General features: G+C 37.2%; 3 protein-coding genes across 11 annotated transcripts; all 3 read left to right on the top strand.

Moving 5' to 3' along the window:
• Positions 1-278: 278 nt before the first annotated feature.
• LOC105166629 (putative serine/threonine-protein kinase SIS8) lies at positions 279-12,136 on the top strand. Of its 4 annotated transcripts, none has more exons than XR_848208.3 (13): positions 279-1,431; positions 3,635-4,072; positions 4,676-4,779; positions 5,276-6,558; positions 6,669-6,709; positions 7,588-7,656; positions 8,473-8,573; positions 9,237-9,315; positions 9,405-9,503; positions 9,586-9,654; positions 10,029-10,119; positions 10,719-10,768; positions 10,893-10,982. XR_848208.3 is itself a non-coding variant. In XM_011086072.3 (13 exons), the coding sequence occupies exons 1-13, from the start codon at positions 949-951 to the stop codon at positions 11,773-11,775; spliced, it is 3,132 nt and encodes a 1,043-aa protein (XP_011084374.2). In that variant the 5' UTR covers positions 291-948; the 3' UTR covers positions 11,776-12,136. The 4 variants fall into 4 exon arrangements, 3 of the variants coding, with proteins under 3 accessions (XP_011084374.2, XP_011084366.2, XP_020552624.2); XM_011086072.3 differs by lacking the exon at positions 10,029-10,119 and adding an exon at positions 11,619-12,136 and having other exon boundaries at positions 291-1,431; positions 5,276-6,540; positions 10,893-11,069; XM_011086064.3 differs by lacking the exon at positions 10,029-10,119 and adding an exon at positions 11,619-12,136 and having other exon boundaries at positions 295-1,431; positions 10,893-11,069.
• Positions 12,137-13,011: 875 nt separating this feature from the next.
• On the top strand, positions 13,012-14,257 carry LOC105166621 (peptidyl-prolyl cis-trans isomerase FKBP17-2, chloroplastic). Its single transcript, XM_011086051.3, has 3 exons — positions 13,012-13,421; positions 13,660-13,704; positions 13,782-14,257. The coding sequence occupies exons 1-3, from the start codon at positions 13,057-13,059 to the stop codon at positions 14,137-14,139; spliced, it is 768 nt and encodes a 255-aa protein (XP_011084353.1). The 5' UTR covers positions 13,012-13,056; the 3' UTR covers positions 14,140-14,257.
• A 1,051-nt stretch (positions 14,258-15,308) lies between these two features.
• On the top strand, positions 15,309-21,133 carry LOC105166596 (uncharacterized). 6 transcript variants are annotated; one of them, XR_002286953.2, is made up of 11 exons: positions 15,309-15,532; positions 15,678-15,747; positions 16,751-16,818; positions 17,517-17,578; positions 17,839-17,920; positions 18,036-18,269; positions 18,736-18,864; positions 18,943-19,004; positions 19,084-19,194; positions 19,695-19,910; positions 20,832-21,133. XR_002286953.2 is itself a non-coding variant. In XM_011086039.3 (10 exons), exons 1-10 carry the CDS (start codon positions 15,374-15,376, stop codon positions 20,869-20,871), a joined length of 1,023 nt encoding a protein of 340 aa, XP_011084341.1. In that variant the 5' UTR covers positions 15,309-15,373; the 3' UTR covers positions 20,872-21,133. The 6 variants fall into 6 exon arrangements, 3 of the variants coding, with proteins under 3 accessions (XP_011084341.1, XP_020549000.1, XP_020549002.1); XR_002286954.2 differs by having other exon boundaries at positions 20,826-21,133; XR_016061944.1 differs by having other exon boundaries at positions 20,784-21,133.
• Positions 21,134-21,152: the final 19 nt, after the last annotated feature.

Here is a 21,152-nt window from a genome sequence, read left to right as displayed (position 1 = left end):
GCCACTCGAACAAGAGCCGGATAACATTAACATCTTGAGTTAGTTCACACAAATTTTGGTACGCAGCATAAGAACTTACTTTGGGTATAAACATTTATGCATTGTAGATAAACACAAGACTTTTGGAATTGATTGTTATTTAAAAGTTGTTGTGTTGTGATGGGGAGAGAGAGAGAGAGAGAGAGGACAAGTTGAAGTTGGTTTTGGTTCTCAGAAAAGAGCAAAAAAGAAAAGGGATTTATAATTTTGTACAAGTGGGTCATTTTTGTTGAATGTCCTACTCTACTTCCCACTTGCTGGTCTTTGCTGTCTGTGCAGCTGCATTTGGCTCTTTTTTCCAAACTGACCAATTGCACTATTTTCTCCTATATTTTAGTATTTCTGTGTTCCTCTCAATCTCCACCCTCAGCACCCCCCCCCCCCTCTTAGTTTCTCTATCCTCACACAATTCAAGATGGTAAAAGATGTACTTCATTTGACTCTCTCTAAGCTTTTACTGATGAAATCTTAATCTGAAGATCAGAAAGGAGCAATCTTTATGTAGTTATAGGTTCAGTTTCTGATATACATATGTGGGTGTTCTTGTTCTTTTCCCTTGTATATGGTTAGTAGAGGTGTGATGATTGTTGTAGTATTTTATTGATTTGGGTTTTTGGTCTGCTCTGAGAAGGGTTGGTCAGAAAGGTGTTTTTCTTTCATTTGGGTTTTCTAGGTATTGCTGTGCAGAAGGTAAACTTGAATCGGTGTTTTCTTGGTGATGATGGGTTTTGTTTAACTTCTTGGATGCTGACCAAGAGGGTTTGTTGCGGGAGCTTGATATTTGCATTTCTTGTTTTTCTCCGTTGTCATTTGGTGATTGAGATTCATGCTTGGATTGAGGCAATGGAGAGGTTCATGGACAGGTTGTTTCTTGTTTAGCATTGACTATTTCAGCTCAGGGGAAAGGAAATGAAAAATTTTCTAAAGAAACTTCATATAGGCTCCAACCACTCTGAAGATTCTGAAGGTTCGACTTCATCATCAAAGGGCAATAACAGGTCGGGTGATGGTTCACCAACTGAAAGGCTTTCACACTCTAAGTCTGAGCATAAGCCCTTCTCGACTATTTCGGGATGGTTGAATTCTGTTACAAATAGGCATAGTCCAAGCCCGCCATCCTCGTCTAATGTGACAAGAGGGGAGAGAATGGAACCTTCTGATTCTGCAGGCAGTAGTAGCCTGGATACTGCTGTAGATGCAGTGAGGCGTGATTCGGGGTCTAGCAACTCGAGGGATCAAGATATAGAGGAGGAGTATCAAATTCAGTTGGCTTTAGAGTTGAGTGCAAAGGAGGACCCTGAGGCTGTTCAAATTGAAGCTGTAAAGCAGATCAGTTTAGGCTCTTGTCCTCCTGAAAATACTCCAGCTGAAGTTGTGGCGTACCGATATTGGGTAAGGTTTTTACTCATGTTTTCCAAATGCTAATCCTGTTTTTTTGGCTTCTTGCAACTGTCTTTGCAGCATTGTTCTAACGTATTGTCATGTAATACACTGTATATAATTGGCATAGTACATGGTTCTGTGACTGTTCGACGAATTAGAATTAACAGCAGTTACATTTTTGAGTTAGCATGAATACAATGCCCCGGTAGTTTTATTGCTGACCGAATGATAGGTTTAAGTGCTTGTACTGTATTACGGCCATCAATTCTACTCCTTAATCAGTTTATGAACTTTGCGCCTGGGATAGGCATGATAGCTAGGGGGTTAGGAAGTTGAGAGTTCCTAAGTGGAGAAGCATACTTGCAGACTAACTTTGAACAATGTGGAAAACTGGGACTAGGAGAGCCATAGATACTGAAGTCCCAGTTCAAATATATGAAACAGTTGGTGTGGTAACAGAGAACTTCATCTTCAAACTCAAATGACGCCTCAATGGAATTGTGAATTACTCCAAGGTTATGAATAATAGCTGGCTTTTCACAACGAGTGAATGAGTACATATATGTAACCTAACCCTAGCTCACCTTAATCATGGAGATACTCTTATGAAAAGCCACTACAGACTAAAGATTGTGAACATTAGGTGAAAACTCTAAATTATGAAAAGTAGAGGCACACACTTGTTCATATTCGATGCTTAATCTGCTTAATAGTCACCTAAAATTGCAACACAACTTCTAAGATTCTAATTTCTAGTGAAAAACCTAAAAAAAAAATCAGATTGTGAGAAAACAATTCGTAGACCTCTGAAGTAGCTGAAGTTCAGGTCCTATATTACTTCTGAGGCAGACCCCATTATCTCCATCTTAGAGCTCAAAATAATTTTTTGCAATGATATACCTCTAACTCTTATTCGTTTAAAAGATATGCCAGTATAGAATTGTCTGTTCCTGCTCAAACACCTTTATGTCAGTTATAGTTTGCTGCAGTTTCATTGCTTAGTGCTTTCCGAAGATACACTTTGTCATGAAAATTGTCTGAACTGTTTTTCCTTGTATAATTAGCATAATCAATTTATTCATTTGTTTTAAAGTAATTAGTGATTGCCTGAGAATGAAAAAATTCTGTGTCTCTCTCTGTGTTGTTAACTTGGTTGTTCATCACTTGCTCTCTTTGACCCTGCTATCTAGCTGTTCAAGCCCTTAAATAATTATGAGAATGACTGTTGAATAGAAAAATACGCTGCTCTGATTAACATGGAAAAGGTTCCTCTTCATATCTCATGCTTCCTTCTTTCAAGTTACTAAAGTTAGTGATATATGATTGGAGTATCAAGCATTCAATTTCTTTGCTTCCTTTGTATTGAAACCCTTTTATCCTCAACCATCTATTGATCAAAGTTTATATATCAGTTATTTCCACTTCATCTCGTAGTTCATGGTAGTCATAGTGATTTCACGCTAGTTATAAAGCTCAAGATTTTCTATTAGTATGTTACAACAATAGGAAAGCAAATTATTGACAAGATCGGCAAGATTTAGCTCATTGAGGCTTGTTTCAGGGGCAAAGACAATAAACTGGCTAGAATTAGTATTTCCCCAAAATGGTCCACTCTCTGTTGCCAGGTACTCTGTACATAAGGATTCCCTCCCTACTGATCCAACTTGCTTATAGTGAAAGCCGTACTGCAGATTCTTTACTCATGTAATTAACTTTGTTAGTTTGGTTGTCTGCTTCACAAATCAATTGTCCAACTTTTCTTTTCCCTTTCAAAACCATGCGGAACATAAATTGGACTGAGTAACTATCTTATCTGAATTCAAGACATCTAAGCGTATTGATTCTTCTGACCAAGAGTCAAGAGTAGGGAATTATCCATGTCTATTTAGAAATATAAAGGATCCTGCAAATGTTTACAGTATCCTCCTTCTGTCTCCAGCCCTTTTTGATAGTTTTCCATACTGTAAGAAACATGAAGATGTGTGGCAGGTAACACTGTTCACAAAATCTTTTTTCTTTATGTTATCAGTATATCCCGACAGTGCAATTATATAACTTTTTCTGATTAACAAGATCACTCATTATACTACATGGTCCTTGTTCTGCATATATTTATTTTTTTTACTTCAAAGAAGATCTTTTCCCCAATGCATGATCCTCTTTGCTTCGTTTCTAACATATCTCATATTCTAGATTTATCCATGCTTCACAGAATTACGATGCTCTTAGCTACGATGACAAGATTCTGGATGGTTTCTATGATCTTTATGGCATCTTGACTGAATCCACTTCAACTAGAATGCCTTCCCTAGTTGATTTGCAAGGGACACCTGTATCTGATGACATCAGTTGGGAAGCCATTCTTGTCAATAGAGCAGCTGACACCAAGTTGTTGAACCTTGAACAGAAAGCCTTAGAGATGGCTTTCAGATTTAGGTCACATTCTGTTAATTTTGTAACCCACAATATGGTGCAGAAGCTTGCTACTTTAGTTTCTGACCACATGGGGGGTCCAGTTGGTGATCCTGACCGCATGTTGATATCATGGAGAAATCTCAGTCGTAATCTGAAGGCAAACCATGGGAGCATGGTGTTGCCACTTGGTTCTTTGACAATTGGACTGGCTCGTCATCGGGCGTTGCTATTCAAGGTATAACATGCTTGTTGCTGCTGTGAGCATTTACCCATTACTTCATTGATTTTCTCTCACCACACACACACACACACACACACACACACACACACACACAGATATTACATGCAGATATACATATATGCGTATATATATGTACATATATATTTATATGAGTGAATAGGTATGTATAAATTCACTCATTTATTTTTCTTAGGAATTTGCTTCATAATTAATCATAAAACTCGATGATATGTTGTTAGTTGGTGTAACTTGTACTTCATTTCATTTTCATTTTTCTAGTTTCTGTGTTGTTGCTATTAGTTAAATATTATAAGCTTCCTTGGTATGTGGGTTTAGCATTTCAGCGAGGATGCTGCATGCAACATATATGGATGTCAATGTTCTATAGCAGCTTTATGATTTATATTGTAAGGAATGTATAATTTGTATCAGATACCTCAGCTCTCACATAGCCCAGACTGTCAAGTTTACAGGTCCCTTATCCTCTATTATTCTATGGTAATGAGCATGTGACAGTCATTCAATGGCCTGCAACGAATACATCCATTGAGCATTGACAGATAAGTGCAACTTTAATTCAACCTTCTGTCTATTCAGGTTTTGGCTGATAGTTTGGGCATCCCTTGCCGCTTGGTGAAAGGACAGCAGTTTACTGGTTCTGATGACGTGGCAATGAACTTTGTCAAAATTGATGGAGGAAGGTAACTGCTGTTTAGTTGGCCTATCCTCATGCTATCTTTCTAAATTGGTAGCTGATCGTGACTGTTTTCCCCTCTGGTGTTCCGCCACTTGTTCTTTTGATTTTTGTCAGACTTTAGCAGTTCAATATGGACTTCTTGATTTTATATCCCATGTTATATCTTTAAGTGTATTAAATGAACAAAGGCAATAAATTCTGAATTTCTTGAGGTTTCAACAGAAGATGCATCTCTTGTCTCCAAGTAGCAGCAAGGGTGCTAAATGTGGCCACAACTTGTTTGCTGATTTTTTGAAAATCTTTATATTAATTCTTGCTAATTCTTTTTCAAGGTTTTTGACCTTGATGCTTGTTTAAGAATTGTGATGGGAAGTTCTAGTATATGCACTGTTTAAATTGCAAATTGGATTCCATTAAATATCACGATTTTGATAAGTGATTCTTAAAACTATAATTGTTTTCCTAGATTATTTTTATGAAAAGTGGATAATTTGGTCCAGGGAATACATTGTTGATCTGATGGCAGACCCTGGTACGCTCATTCCATCTGATGCAGCAGGCTCCCATATAGATTATGAAGATTCCTTTCTATCTACTACTGCTGCACCTATAGATGCTCTCCCTTCTCATATGACTTCATCCAGTGGTGGGGAAGCTAGTTCATTGGAAGATACATCAGAGGTCGTCACAGCAGACAAGAGATCCAAATTCAGGGAGAGTATTACTCTTGGAAAGGAATCACTCGATAGAGGAGAGCATTTGTCTTCAGGTTCGGTAGTACAGCAGCCGATGAAAGCTCAGGGAGGATCTAAACAATATGTCAATAGTTCAAGGCATCCTTGGGATGTGAAGAAAGAGCCAGCACTGGAAATCTCCAGCAGGCCTAATCATCCTTACATGCATGCAAGATCTCCTTCCTGGACAGAGGGTGTTAGCTCCCCAGCTGTTCGAAGAATGAAAGTGAAGGACGTTTCACAATACATGATGGATGCTGCCAAAGAAAATCCTCATTTAGCTCAGAAGCTTCATGATGTTTTACTGGAAAGTGGTGTTGTTGCACCTCCAAACTTGTTCAGTGAAATGTACTCGGAGCAGTTAGATATGCCACCGGCAGATCTCAAGCTCCCAACACAAGAAAAAGAAAAGAAAGGTTATGATAAAGCAAAAGGCCATAACCTTGACCGAGTTTTTCTCCCCCCGCTGCCTCAGCATGGTTTTCATTCTAGGGGCAATGTGGATAAGCACCCACAGCATCACTTGGATCTAAAGGAAGTTACTGAACGTGATGTTTCTTCAGATTCTGAAATAGCTCCTGCAAAATACAAAAAAAATGTTCCGGTTGCTGCAGCAGCAGCAGCAGCTGCAGCTGTTGTTGCCTCTTCAATGGTAGTCGCGGTTGCAAAAGCAAACAGTGATCCCAAACTCCAACTTCCTGTGGCAGCAGCTGCCACAGCAACAGCTGCAGCTGTTGTAGCAACGACTGCAGCTGTTACTAAGCAGTATGAGGCCTTGGAATCTGCTACTCATTCACCAGATTCTCCTGGTGCTATTTTCAGTCCGGCAGTGTGTGTAAGAAGTGATGGGGATGCTGATGCCATAGTGTATGAACAACGAGGAAGTGGTGATCGAGAACATGAGGGTCCAGGAGCCATTTCCGAAGGTGAAAGAATATCGGATAGGTCAACTGGGAATGAAAGTTCAAAATCTGATGTAACAATTGATGACGTAGCAGATTGTGAAATCCCGTGGGAGGATATCACCTTGGGTGAGCGTATTGGGCTTGGTACTAATCCTGCACTATATTCTGCTATTGTACTTATTTCTAACAAGTACTTGATCTTAGTTCAGACCACAAATGTTTTTGCTTTCATTGTTGAATTCACTTTTATGCAGGATCTTATGGTGAGGTATATCGTGGAGACTGGCATGGAACTGTGAGTTTCTGAAAGCTTGTGGTTACTAGTTTCTGTTTATTTTTGTAATATGTAGACATTTAAGACAGGTTAAATTAAATTATTTACCCCAGGTTTTCTGCTCCCATTTTCTGTGGGAGATAAAGATAGAGACCCTTTCATGACTTTCATGATTTCACAAATTGAAATGCTTATAGAAGTCTCTCAAATCTCTATTTTGAATTCAGCCTGATACAGAAAAATCAGAAATATTTAGGATTCAAGAAAGGACTCTTTCTTTTTTCCCTCTAAACCTCGTAATTTTTTTAATTGGGTTGGGGGTACTTTGTGGTTAGCTAATTTGGTTTCAGCGAGCAGTGGGCCATTTAGGTTGGTTGCTTGAAACTTTGTTTTGTTTGACCTTCTTGCGTTCAAGCCTCATAGGCTCTTGGGAATACATTGTTTATCATTTCCAGTCTGTTAAATTTGTGGGGCTCTCCATATTCTGCATCAATGTGAAAAGCATAAGTAAACTTGACTTGAATATTTCTGCTTGTATGGCTTGGTTAGATCATTAATAGAGTGAGTTATGTGTGTAACAAGAGACTGAACTATAAATTGGTCTTTAGCCCATTGTTTGCAAATAACTAAACCTTCCGACTTTTCAGCAATTCATAGAGCCAGTTAGAAAAAAGACCTGCTTTCAAGTTGTCAAATTGTTCTAAGATTCAGCATGCTGGTATTTTCTTAAACTTAGTATACGTTCTTGAAAGTCTTCTAACAACACCCTCTTGTTTAAGTATTTTTTGTGTGATCATGTTTGATACAGTTATATGTCTTACATTTATGTTTTATAAGTCTGTTTGTTTCTGGGCAGCTGATATTGACAAAGAGTATTTACACCTTGGTTCCACTTTTAGGAAGTTGCTGTCAAGAAGTTTCTTGACCAAGATATAACGGGTGAATCTCTTGAGGAATTCAAGAGTGAGGTACGATCACTCTTTTTCCTGATATTGCTTCTGCACTTTCTAGCATTTGGAGCCAGATCTTGCGCATAATCTAGTGTACCGCATTCAAGTATATGTATTTATTGACAAGTAGGTGGTAGGAAATCTGGCTTCAGGATGATTCCATCGTGTTTGGATATCTTTTCTACTTGATTCCCAATTGACTGAAAAATTGTGATATGTTCGATTGGGATGATTTGGCTTAGTTTTGGTTTATGCAAAATTAGGGAAAAAAATCTTGCTCATTTTACTCCTACCTTGCTCCTAGTCATTACCTCTCTGTATATATACACACATATGTAGTCCTTGTGTCTGAGTTGAATATAATATTAATTCAAAAACATAAAAATGTCTTAACTGGACGTGATATGACATCTACAATAGCTTTTATCCCTCTAAAATTCACAATCAAACTCATCATTCAACTTTACCCCTTCTATCCAAATCTCGAAACCAAGCATCCATCACATTCCCGAACATGATTTTCAGCAACCTCTTTCCGTCTTATTCACACCCAACTTTGAGAATTGCCAAAACTTTTTTAAAATGAAAACAAACACAGCCATGAAGTTCAAGTCAATCCATTATTTTGGGACCTTTGATGAGCCATTTTTTCAAATGATTAGCTAGAAATTTGAGCATCTTTATGTTTTGTATTTACCTTTTACATACTCCCATGAAACAGTCTCAATTGTTTCGTTTCCTTCACTTACAGCTACTCATTTTGAAATTTTTGCATTTAATTTGACATGCTATTGATGATCTGACATGGATAGGTTTACTTGTATGTTTTTCAAGGTCCGAATCATGAAAAGAGTCAGACATCCAAATGTAGTTCTCTTCATGGGAGCTATAACTCGTCCTCCAAATCTTTCTATTGTTACAGAATTTCTTCCTAGGTATGGTATTATTCTTCCAATTTCCTGAATCTTTGATCCATGTTCTTTCATAATTTGCATCTTCTGGAGATTTATTAACTTTTAGCCACTGCCTGTTCTGTTCATATGCCTCTTCTAGGTTATGCTTTGTTAAGTGCCTGCTAACATTCCGAAACTTTGGCAAATTATATTTGATTCAAAGAGAATTTGATACATTTAACCATGACAGTTCTTGAGTCAAATTTGACTGCGGCAAAAGCATGGGATTGAAAAAGACACTTGGCATTAAGTGTTACAACTTCTTTTAGATAATTAATAATTGGAACAGGAACTTCATCTTTTCTTCGTTTGACATTTTGTAAGGAAATATATTGCATGTTTAATATAATTTCTAGAACTTGTCTGAATAAAGAGACCTATGAAGATGTAGAATTTGGATTAATTTAAGATAGGTGTACCCTTATTTGGATCCTGCTCAGCATTGTTTACTATGTTATTAACACCAGTTTTCATGGATAGCTAATTTCAAGGGGATCTTCCTGTTCTTCTAGTGCTTAGCTTGCACGTTTCTACAGATTTCATTTAGTGGAATTGGTTTCTATAAAATTTCCTCATTTTATTTATTACATGAGTTGCATAACTGTTACAATTTGGTTGTTATTGACGAATACATTGTATTTCCAGAGGTAGTTTGTACAGATTAATTCATCGCCCTAACAATCAACTTGATGAACGAAGACGGTTGAGGATGGCTCTTGACGCAGTATGCTACTTAGCTTTCTATCATTGTCTTTTGTTGACTTCTAATTTAGGGTGAATTCCTGGTGCTAATCAATATACTTAACATTACAGGCTCGAGGGATGAATTATTTGCATAATTGCACTCCAGTTATAGTTCACCGGGATTTGAAGTCCCCAAACCTTCTTGTGGATAAGAACTGGGTTGTCAAGGTGATATTTAAATGACTTAGAAATATGATGTTACCACTATTATATTTAATCACAATGCATCATCTATTACTTTGCATATCAGGTGTGCGATTTTGGATTATCAAGAATGAAACACAGCACATTTCTTTCCTCAAGGTCTACCGCTGGGACGGTAAGCTGGTTTTGCATTTTTATTGTGGTCATCATCTCTGTGATGCTGCACTAAGTAAACCTTTGCTTATTTTCCCCTTTTGTATCAGAACTTAATTTCTGTTCTTGAGTATATACTTTGCCATTCTTTGTTATCATCAGCTTAATGCACTAGATGTTAGATTCTCTCAATAAACTGGCTTGTTGCTGTCCCTCATTCTGTTCCTGCTAATATGGTTCCATTGTAGTATGTGTTCATTTTCTGTGGCATTTTTCCTCCTTTCTCCATCCCCTGTCTCAGTTCTGTCTATTTTCTTTGATGCCTTTGCCTTCATCAAACAGCATGATGATCCATCATGCAACCAGCTAATTTTTGTTGCGTCATTGTATTATCAGCCATTTTGTAGAAGATAGCTCAATTGCTGTTGGTCCTATTACTCTCAAGCCTTTGGAGATGTTTGATTGCCAAGTTTCGCCTTCGGAAAAGGTGGTTTGCTGTGATCTATGGTTCACACATAAATATACGAATTTACTATGCCTATATCCGTTGTAGGAAAAGGACCAGCTCTGCTTCTTTGCATCTTACCTCCAGCATATGTTCAAATCTGTGAGGTCTGTGGTTGTCTGTGAGTTGAATGAAAAGAATACGATCGTTTAGGTTGACATTTGGTTTGTGAAGCTAAAATATTGATGAAACGGCAGCTAGTTTTAGAGTGTCTTAGACATCAGTTAATTAATATACAATCAAATATCTTATCTTGTAGTATAATGTCCTTAATTTCAGTATTTGGAGCAGATTCACTAGTTTGACTTCACATTGTCTTTTCATAGCAATATGTTAACTGTGCTCGATGACAAAAAGTGTGCTTTCCGGCTGGCGGGCATTCTATGATGCAATATGAGAAATTAGCTTTGCACCTTTTTGGTTGTGACAATGTGATAAGATGATGCTCAGCACTCAGATGATCTATCCAAGTGCATGTACTTTGCTGACTTAAGTGGAAGCATTAGATATTTATTGATTCTTCATTATTAATAATGTTGAGAAATAGCATTACTGATGCTCTTCGGTTCCTTCATTCTCAGGCAGAGTGGATGGCACCAGAAGTTCTGAGAAACGAGCCATCCAACGAGAAGTATGTAGTGCTCTTATTAGTCTTGAATCAGCTAGAATACAATTGTAAACACTCAAAAAAGTCGTAAAAGTAATGTATTAACTTTTGTTAACTCTATAATTTTGTAATTGTTGATCAAATGCAGATGTGATGTTTATAGCTTTGGCGTCATACTGTGGGAGCTTTGCACTTTGCGGCAACCTTGGGGAGGAATGAACCCGATGCAAGTTGTCGGTGCCGTTGGGTTTCAGCATCGTCGTCTTGACATACCGGAAGACATGGATCCTGTTGTTGCAGATATCATCAGGAAATGCTGGCAAACGTGAGTTCAATTACTTCAACATCATTTTCCCTTCCATGTTTCATAATCATGTTTCCTGATTGTTTCATCTTGTAATAAATGTTGGTCATTCTCATATCTGAAACTTGTATAACTGACACGTAACTTTTGAATTTCAACATCTGATCTTATGTGTATAACCTGGTTGGTTGCATACTATGTGGCAATATAAAATTATAATCTGCATGAAGTTGCATGTCCAGTCTCTATATGCACCTGAATATAGTACAGTGAGACTGGACTCATTCATGTTTTCAGTCATATTATTGTGACAATCTGAAATTTTGTTTTTTATAGTAAAATGTTACGTTGTTGCCTGTCGAGCAAAATAAGGAAAAAGAGCGGCGGAATTCGTGTGTCTGAGAAACACTCGTCTGTTTCTGATTGTAATACAATTAGTTCTCTTGAAAACATGCTTACATGAAAGCGATTTCATCTGAAAAGATTACAAAGCACACAAGAAATTTCATGTTTATAACTGCATAATGTTTATCTAATGAAGCCATTAACGTCTTCCTCTTTATACCATAGAGATCCAAACTTACGGCCGTCGTTTGCTGAAATTATGGCTGCCCTGAAACCGCTTCAGAAGCCGATCACCAGTTCCCAAGTCCCAAGACCAGGCAAGAGAAATGAAAAAGGTCAGTCTTCTGTGAACTTAGAAGACCCGAGCGACCGCAAAAGCTAGTGAGGAAGCGAGCATCTTTTTTCCTGATTGAAATGCCTCAAGGTGAGGCACATGAAGCATTGCTTTGATCCAGTGTTGAAAGAGAGTTGGAAAAGATCTTGACAAACACATAGAACGCATTTGAGTTGAGCAGAAATTCCTTTTCTCATTCTTGTTTCTTGGAAGTGTTTCTTTTTGTTTTATTCTTGGCTTTGTCATTTGCCACTAGACACCTCCCACTAAATTGTGCAGCTGTTTGTACATTCAAATGAATTTGTTGTAATTAGTGTTTGATATCTTTGTTTCTCATTGAAGTAAAAGTGTTCTAGTGGGAGGCAAAGAGAACCCATATTTGGTAGCTTAAATTGATTTTTGTTTTTTATGGTTAAAAGGTTAGGTCAGCATGAAGTCGTTGTGTAACTGGCGGGACCTAATTGCCACGGAGTGTTCCTTTTGCCAAAGTTTGTAGAGGCATTACTCAACTTGAGCTTAATTGCTATAGTTCCACCAATATACTAGCAAATCAAATCAAATATTCACTGGACTAAGCATTATGAGCAACCATTGCAACGAAGATCTACGTCTTCAGTAAAGCTTGAACTCATGACAGTTAAGTGAAAAATTAGATGCTTAACCGCCAGTCCATTTTGTTGGTGGTTAGCCTAAATTGAATGTTCCAAGGCGTCAAATATATACATTTTCTAGCAAGGGAGCTTAGTCTTATGATTTTATCTGATTGGATTTTTTATTGTAATTCATGTTTTATCTTTTTTACTTTGGTCGAGTCTTACATGGACCTTAGTTGAACAACATGGTCTTCAAACAACATGTAACATTGTCAACTAATGTGCTGTGTCTCTTTTCTTTGAATTTTCCTGAAACAAGATTGTCCAGAAGTAGAAAACTTGCTGCGGTGCTCTTGTGATCTTTTAGAATGTCGATATGATACGAATGACTGTTCGTTATTAATGTCATTTGGGTATTTTCTCCAGTCTTCTTCCTTTCCTAGCTTGGTGGATAATTTTTAGATTGACGGTTGTGATGTCTGGAAACTGCACGTACATGTACATAATTGTGTTTAGTCATTTGATTTATCAGAAATTCTTGAAAAATATTAGTCTGATTTTTCTTTCTCCATCTCCCGGACCCAAATGGAGCCTTAAAACTGCATAAAAAGAGATCATCAATCATCACATGTAAAGATAAGGTAGGGCCATTAGCTCAAACAGATACTATAAATATCTATACTCAATCCCATACCCCAAACTGTTTTTGAACCAATAATTTGTGTATGTGAAGGAAATGGCATCCTTCTTTGTATCACCACCATCTCTATCTCACTCCATCACAAGAAGTAACTACTTCTCATCTTCACAAACCCCATCTCCCCAGCCACCAAATCAACCTTCACAGCCACAAACCACCACCCCAACTCAAAAGCTCAGTGCAGAGCTACCGCCACCGGCCGCTGCTAAGGTGTTGGAAGAAAGGCCTAGCAGGGCTGCCGCCAAAACAAGTGTAGAGTCCACTGATTGGATTGCTTCCACGTTAACTAGGCGGTTTGGCATCGGTGCTGGTCTGGCTTGGGTTGGTTTTCTTGCTTTTGGTGTTGTTTCTGAGCAAATCAAGACTCGATTTGAAGTTTCACAACAAGAAGCAAACACAAGGTATCTTCATGAATTGATTACAGAAATATACGCTTATATGTTGGCGGATTATTGCTGTGCAGATGGTTTTTGTTGTTTGCTTTATCATGCCCGACTCATGAACTAATTTGAAGCTTTTTTACAAACACCCTCTTAGTTTTAGTCATTTTTGTAAAGTGAGAACGAACTTAAAGTAGTTGCTGGGCGGCACCTGGCTAAACACAATGCTAAACACAATTATAATTGCTGTGATTCTCAGAGATGTTGAGAAGGAAGAAGAGGTAGTGTTGCCCAATGGCATAAGGTATGTTGCCTCCAGCATCACACAATCTCTCTTTTAATTAGTTCACAACTCTTCTTCAAGAAATTTACTTTGATCAGGTATTATGAGCTGAGGGTAGGAGGAGGCGCGTCTCCAAGGCCAGGGGAGTTGGTGGTGATGAATGTGAAAGGGAGTGTGCAAGGCAGTGGAGAAGTGTTTGTTAACACATTTGAAGGTGAGAAGAAGAAGCCACTTGCACTTGTGATGGGATCAAGGCCTTACAGCAAGGGAATATGTGAAGGTATAGAGTATGTATTGGGCAGTATGAAGGCAGGTGGGAAAAGGAGAGTGATCATACCATCTACATTGGGGTTTGGGGAAGAAGGTGCAGATTTAGGTGAAGGACTGCAAATTCCTCCTTTTGCTGCACTTGAATATGTAATAGAGGTTGATAGAGTTTCAATTGCACCAGCATGATCATGTTTTTTTTATGAAACTTTTATTGTGTTTTGAATTAATTGGTGGCGTCCAAGATTTGTTTTTCTATATTGAAAAATAACAACCGTTGTAATATATAGTATGGTTTTTCGCTCAATTTTTGTATTTTGACGAATTTATTAAGAGTACGTAAAATACTTGTTGACGGAAAAATTACCATTGTCATATGTAGATTTACTAGTGAGTATCTTGTGCTAAAGGACCCGAGAATTGTATTTACGGAAAATAAAATGAATATGGTTGTGATAGTTTATATTTTAAAATATAAGAATAAGTAATCTAAAATTAAAAATTAAAAAATAATTAATAAGAAATAAAAATACAAGAGTATATTCAATATATAAATGAAGTTAAATTTTTTTATTAACTAATTTGCCTAGACAATGATACATTTATCTAAATAAAAAAATCAGTTTATTAAATTGCAAAATTAAATTCAAATGGACTTCTCAAGCAGGTAGCCAGAGCATATGGGTAACGGGATTATGTGTTTAAAAAATAAATAAATAAATAAAAATTATAAATGATTCAAGCCTCAAATAAAAATGAGCAATTGATAAATTGTTCCTTATGTTCCACTTTAATATTTCACATTAATTTGAAATTTAAGGCCCAAATAATCTATACACGATAAGAATTAATTTTTCCCAATTGACCAAAACATTGAAGCTCAATTAAAGTAGAACAAACAGGCCCATCTTTAGCCAATATAGAGACTTATCCGTGAAATCGCGTTAGTTTGAGCACATTTTTAACTTGTTAGTAGTCCAATCGAATCAGTTAACATGTTAGTAATATTCTCACCTCGAATCACACTTCAATCAAAGCACATTAGTATGACTTATCGGTAAAATTGTGCTAATTTGAACACATTTTTAACTTGTTAGTAGTCCAATCGAATCCGTTAACATATGACTAAACTCAACACACCAATCATAACTTTTGAAAAGATTATGTGCATAATTGTTTAGGATATACAGTGAGACGAATGACAAGAAATATCAAATAACCCAATGCCAAACTAAAAACATGGGAAAAACCAAGAAATCAAGGAATATAAAAAAGGTAAGCCAATGAGTGTACCCCACTTCTAAGAAGAAAATGCTAAAAAAAAAGAAAAGAAAGGAAGAGAAGAAAACAAGGTGGAGATTAATACAGCAGGGCATGGGTACTCTTCTCCAATCCAAACCACAGTTTCACAGGCCACCCATGTATGACCCGACTTGTGAGTCTGTGGCAAGTCAAAATTGAGAACAAACACAGCCAGACTACATTTCAATTCTCAAGGGTGTTTTGTTTGGAGTTGGAAGCTCATTCAGTCATGGGAACCGTCATCGACTCCCATTTCTTGGCCCTTACTGCCATTGTTACGGTACGTGTAATACAAGAACGTACAAACAGAACACACACTGTTGCAGAGACAGAAACATAATTTCTTTTATGTATGTATAGGGGCTGTATATGTGTTCTTGGCAGTGGGACTGTTGAAAATTGGTTGCTTTTGTTGTTTTTTGCAGGTGGCCTATCAATTGTTCTTCTTTGTAGTCACAGCACTTCTGAAGTTCGACAAAGTCACGGACTTTGCAGGTATTTTGCATCTGCGGATTATTTTTTATTTAATTCTTTTATGCGTGAATGTATTTTTCGAATTTCATCTTGTTCCTTATATTTCTTATCCATCCTTTATGTGCATGTTTGATTGTTTATTGATAGTTGAGTTGCTTGGAAGTACTTCTAGGACTGAACCTTTTAGGTTGAGGATGAAGAAAGTTCTGCTTAACTTTATATAATAAGACCAAACAGAAAGAATATTAAGGGGAAATATTTATATTTCTAGATGCTTGCATGGTTGAAATATGCACCAGTTTCAGTTGAAGGGGGTGGACTTCCCTTGCCTGGCCCATGGTCTATCTCTGAGTATTTCCGCTCTTTGATTTTCTCCTAATGAAAGCTTCATTTCGGAAAATGACATACCTGTGCAATACTTGATCAATGATGAAGGGGGTACTTGTAGTGATGGAAATGCCTTTTGAATTGAAAAGTGAATTCCAAATCAAGTGCTGGTAAGTGGATAGGATATCTAGGGAGAGTATTTTACGGATGGAAATTCACTTTGATAGTTTCCACATGTGCCCCTCCATTCTTGCATGTAAAGAGTGAAATGTGCACTGTTGCACATTTGCAGTATAACAGCAGACAAAACGGGAGATAACATGAATTCATGAAATGAAATGCAGAGACCAATCACAGGCTCAATTTGATGCTGCATAAAAGCATCCTTCTCAAGATTAATGGCACTGACTACAGAGGCTTGCCCATGAACAAGTTCTAATAATGAAAGAACGCTTTATCCTTTTTCCTTGTTAGGGGGGTTGAGGTTGTGGACAGTATGTTGGGTTATCAAAATGGAGTACAGAAGTTTATAGCTAGGAGTTGCGGTGTTGTGCATTCTGTTATGTATGATGGCAAATGAATATGTGTGGTGACAAGTTTGTATGTTTGAAGAGAACCAACTCTAATACTGATTACAGCACTCTTTTGATGACTTTTATACTTCTTTCCAGTTATACTTTCCGCTTTGGTTGTATAGGCAGCACAAATTTTGTTATACTTGCCGTGTTGACCTTGGTTGTGAAAGGATCATGGAACTTCCGACAGGTGATTGCTTCTATTTGAACTTTTCATTATATCACTTCTTTGCGTCAACATTTTTTCTTTTTAAATTGGGTAAATTACAACGACCTCCCTTGAGGTTTGACATAATTTCGAATACCCCTTCGTTGTTTGAAAAATTACAAATACCCCCCCCCCCCCGATATTTGATGAAATTATGTAATCCTTGGATTGAGGTATGAAATTGTCAAGTTTGCCCTTATAACTTTTTTTTTATTTTTTTAAAAAAATTTAAAACTTATAAAAAAAATCAAACTGTGTGGATGGAGAAATTTTAAAAGTTATAAAAAAAATTATCTACTTAATCCATAAAAGAATAAGAAAATTTTAAAAAATAAATAAAATTATAATTTTTAATCCACAGGGGCATTTTGGTTAGTTCACCACCAAAAATAAATGGAAACCTAATAGATTGGGCTAATTGTTAGACGTTCATTAAATCAGGGTTGTATTGGTAATTTTTCAAACAACAAAGGGGTATTCATAATTATGCTAAACCTCAGGGAGATCGTTGTAATTCATGCTTTTAAATTTATCAGAAGAATCCTAGTCATGAATAAGCCTCGTCTAAAGATATGAAACCATTGAATAAGCCTATTGCTACTACTGCATTGTAATTAGACAAGCAATAGTGTTTGCTTATACTCTTGTTTGGCAGTTGATGTTTTAGCTCTGTTTTTCAGGTGGTTTTGTCCATGCTTGTGGTAATCTGGGGCCTTCGTTTAGGACTGTTTCTATTAATGAGGTCTGTCTCAGATAAAAATGTCTTTCTGTTATTTGAGGAACTTTGTTGCCCATAAGGTGCTGTATCCTAACAGTTCTACCTTGGTCTGATAGAGATTACCGGACATGGATGTGGATCACAATAAAATATTATCAGATTATCACTAAGCATAGATTAATATACTATGTTATCCTCTTATCCTTGTCGGACCATGAACTATTGTTCTTGGTAATTTTGGACTCTGAATTTGATTTCATCAATGTTCGTTCTCCTCTTATCAGGATACTGCGGTGGGGGGAGGATAGACGTTTTGACGAAATGCGCAATAATTTGGGAAGATTGGCTGTTTTTTGGATTTTTCAGGTTTCTGTATTCTGTAATCTGTTTTATGTTTCATTTGAATATAGGTGGTAACTGAAGCTCATGATATTGCCACTCACACCGTCTTCTGTGAATCTACCTCTTTACCCTTATGCAGGCTGTGTGGGTGTGGACTGTGAGTTTACCTGTGACAGTTGTTAATGCAAGTGACCGAGACCCCTCCCTTCAAGCTGCGGACATTATAGGATGGATAATGTGGTCTTTAGGCATTCTTGTTGAAGCAACTTCTGACCAACAAAAATTAACATTTAAAAATTCTCCAGAAAACAGGGGGAAATGGTGTGATGTTGGACTCTGGAAGTATTCACGCCACCCCAATTATTTTGGCGAGGTTAAGTTTACATTTTTTTCTGTCTTAAAATAGAGATACATACATGGCATGTTCATTTTATCCATGTCAAAGTCTTTACTTCCCTTGGCACACACTGTTCTTAGAACATAGTTCATATGTTTTATCAGTCACAAACAGTTGATTCCTCCTTATCCACCCTCCCGAATTTGAACTGATTGTTTGTCCGAAGAATAGACGAAAGCGTCTTGGATATCTTAGCTAATTAGAATCTGGAAAGCTGTGACAGACTCACCAAGTGGGTTGGCTCTCTGCAAGCTTAACTTTCTCATTCAACTGTATCCAAACATCTATGCATTTATTATGAAGCATAGAAATAAAGCTAAGAATATTCTTCTCTGCTTGGTTGGTTGGTTCCAGCATCATGACAATTTATGTATTATCACCATTTACCATTCATTTTCTAGGATTTTCCGTTCCCTCATGTAAACTGTGTTTCGGCTCTCAGATTTTTCTTTGGTGGGGAATTTTTGTGGCTGCAACACCGGTACTAGAAGGTGCAGAATGGCTTGTCATCTTTGGGCCATTATTTCTCACATTATTGCTCCTTTTCGTCAGTGGAATACCACTGCTTGAGGTTGCTTCATTTCTCTTATTTTGAGAATTGCTATCACTTATTTGAATAGCACTTGTACTGAAAAGCTTACATCTGTAGGAATCAGCGGACAAAAAGTATGGGAATGTTTCTGCATACAGGCACTATAAAAGAACAACGAGGTTGGCTCCTATTCCTCTCTTTTGTTATCCATATCGATGTTTTGGGAAGACGAAAAGCTTACAAGTTTGTCTGTTGCAGTCCTCTCATCTTGCTTCCCCCTGCACTGTATGGCAATTTGCCATCATGGCTCAAATCAACACTGCTATTTGAGTTTCCTCTCTACAGTCGCAGTCTTCCCCAAGAAAACTGGTACAACTAACTTAAATTCCGTGCATGTATGTCTCAGTCATACATCTTGCTTGCTAAATAAATAATATATCTTCTAAGTGTAGACACTTTCGTTATCGCCTAATAATATGTGTTTGGATGGGAGTCCAACTTTGTTCTATAGCATACATATGTATGAAAAACACCTGTTAACTAGACCTTGTTGAGCTAAAACAGCATCAGTCATCTTTGATGGACACGGTAGCTTGTTAACAGCACAAGTCAGCTACAAGTCTCACGGCACGGGAATCATGTGTATCATTTCCTATGTTTGTTAGTCCGGATCCACTTTTAGTGTTTATTACCAAAAACTCGGTTTTAATTTCATGGATAACAATTGCTTTGACTTACCAATTTGCTGATGTTATGACTGTTAAAATTGAAACTTAAGTGTTATTTAGGCAACATAAATTCCATGAATCCATATTATAGGAATTAATTGACTGGGAAATGCTAAAATTTATCCTTCATTGGTGATTTAGGAAGTCAAGATAATAATGCAAAATCCTGGCAGACTGTGCCAGGTGAACAGCAGCAGAAAAGGAAAGCTTTACAATACAAATCTTCGGCCTCACGTTGCTTATGTTTCAATTAAGTGTGCGAGGACATCATTAGAATTTAGTGTATATATCTGTTGGGAATCAACCCGAAAAGACTCGTCTCATCAAATCAGTTGGGCTTGATGGCTTCTTTAATTGGTATTTTTCTCAAACCTTATAGAGCGTATGCATACTCCCTTTTGATTCATCAAAAAGTGTATGTTGGGTATTCAAGTATAGTTTCCAAAAAATACATCCAAGTACCTACTTTGACAATTTTCCACTTTCTAATTCCTTAAGGGCCTTACTATCTTGTTTATTACCTGGATTATGGTTACACGATTTTAGCTGATTCGATCTTTTAATTGTTATTGCCAAATTTATTTCCAGGAGAAGTACTAGTTGGGGTTTACATGTAACTTAAAATTATGCTTCAGTAAGGCGCAGATAATGTTTCAGAGAGAAGTATCGGTTTATGCTAAAATTCTTTTCCACGCAAGATGGTAACATTGTCAAATCTATAGAACATTGAAGGACCTGAGAATGAAGTTGTCGCACCACATTAAGCATATACATCAAATTTGACTTCATATTTGCCCGTACGTGATTCATATTGGACCCAATAAGATGGCTGAAAGTTCTCTGAAGCTACTAAATGTGTTTTGATGTGGCGTGTGACGTGATCAACGTCCCGTTGCGTGAGCTATCGGCCGTTTTGGCCGGAGCCTCACGGTTTTGTTCTTGAAAAGACATCTCACTGATAGGAGGTGTTAAGGCTTATAATCTGCACAATTTCCTCATCTACAACCAATGGGATGCTTGCCAGCATCATTTTTTTTAACCTACGGTTGCAACTACATCATGCATAGGCTTATCATGCATCACCATTTAGATAGCATCAACATCCAAGAATCCGTTTCTTTTGACTTTTAAGGTGACCTAGTTAGCTTCACACATTATGATGCGGTCTAAAATGTTAGAATCACTGTGGAAAATATTTAACTTTGCCTGAACGATTGCTATTCCCTTCAGGAACTAATCTGCAAGGCTTTATGTATTTTCTGTCTGTGCAAGGAATAGAAGAAGCCACCAACAGAGCAATGGACAGAAGATTAGTTAGACTGTTCACAGGCTTCTTGCTGACTGTGAATGTGCATGCCTTGAAAACTGATGCTCTTCATCTGGGGAGTTAGTGATTTCTGCTCATTTATGTTTCTCCTTTCCAATAGTTGTTATGTTCTACACTGCTGTATTTTAGTCTTGTTAGCATTACATTAGATTTTGAGGCTAATTAGATACGGATGATGGGATGTTTGTAAAGACTTTTGCTTTTGAAACAGTGATTAAATGCGGAAAAAGTTGAAAAAAGTTAAGGATTGAAACTAGGTAGTGTTTGCAAAT

Source organism: Sesamum indicum, linkage group LG1, assembly GCF_026168435.1.
Source record: "Sesamum indicum cultivar Baizhima isolate 11 linkage group LG1, ASM2616843v1, whole genome shotgun sequence".
In the NCBI taxonomy this organism is placed as follows: Eukaryota; Viridiplantae; Streptophyta; class Magnoliopsida; order Lamiales; family Pedaliaceae; genus Sesamum; species Sesamum indicum.
This window is presented reverse-complemented; position numbering and strand designations above follow the sequence as displayed.

What these genes read in the sequence shown, in the direction of transcription:
- LOC105166596 (XM_011086039.3), top strand. Translation starts at nt 15,374, where the DNA reads ATGACCCGACTTGTGAGTCTGTGGCAAGTCAAAATTGAGAACAAACAC. An exon ending in ACCCCAATTATTTTGGCGAG is followed by an intron (nt 18,270 to 18,735) that starts GTTAAGTTTACA and finishes TTCGGCTCTCAG; the next exon opens with ATTTTTCTTTGGTGGGGAAT. An exon ending in CACTATAAAAGAACAACGAG is followed by an intron (nt 19,005 to 19,083) that starts GTTGGCTCCTAT and finishes TGTCTGTTGCAG; the next exon opens with TCCTCTCATCTTGCTTCCCC.
- LOC105166621 (XM_011086051.3), top strand. Translation starts at nt 13,057, where the DNA reads ATGGCATCCTTCTTTGTATCACCACCATCTCTATCTCACTCCATCACA. An exon ending in CAACAAGAAGCAAACACAAG is followed by an intron (nt 13,422 to 13,659) that starts GTATCTTCATGA and finishes TGTGATTCTCAG; the next exon opens with AGATGTTGAGAAGGAAGAAG. An exon ending in GTGTTGCCCAATGGCATAAG is followed by an intron (nt 13,705 to 13,781) that starts GTATGTTGCCTC and finishes TACTTTGATCAG; the next exon opens with GTATTATGAGCTGAGGGTAG.
- LOC105166629 (XM_011086064.3), top strand. Translation starts at nt 949, where the DNA reads ATGAAAAATTTTCTAAAGAAACTTCATATAGGCTCCAACCACTCTGAA. An exon ending in GGGTGAGCGTATTGGGCTTG is followed by an intron (nt 6,559 to 6,668) that starts GTACTAATCCTG and finishes ACTTTTATGCAG; the next exon opens with GATCTTATGGTGAGGTATAT. An exon ending in TGAGGATGGCTCTTGACGCA is followed by an intron (nt 9,316 to 9,404) that starts GTATGCTACTTA and finishes TTAACATTACAG; the next exon opens with GCTCGAGGGATGAATTATTT.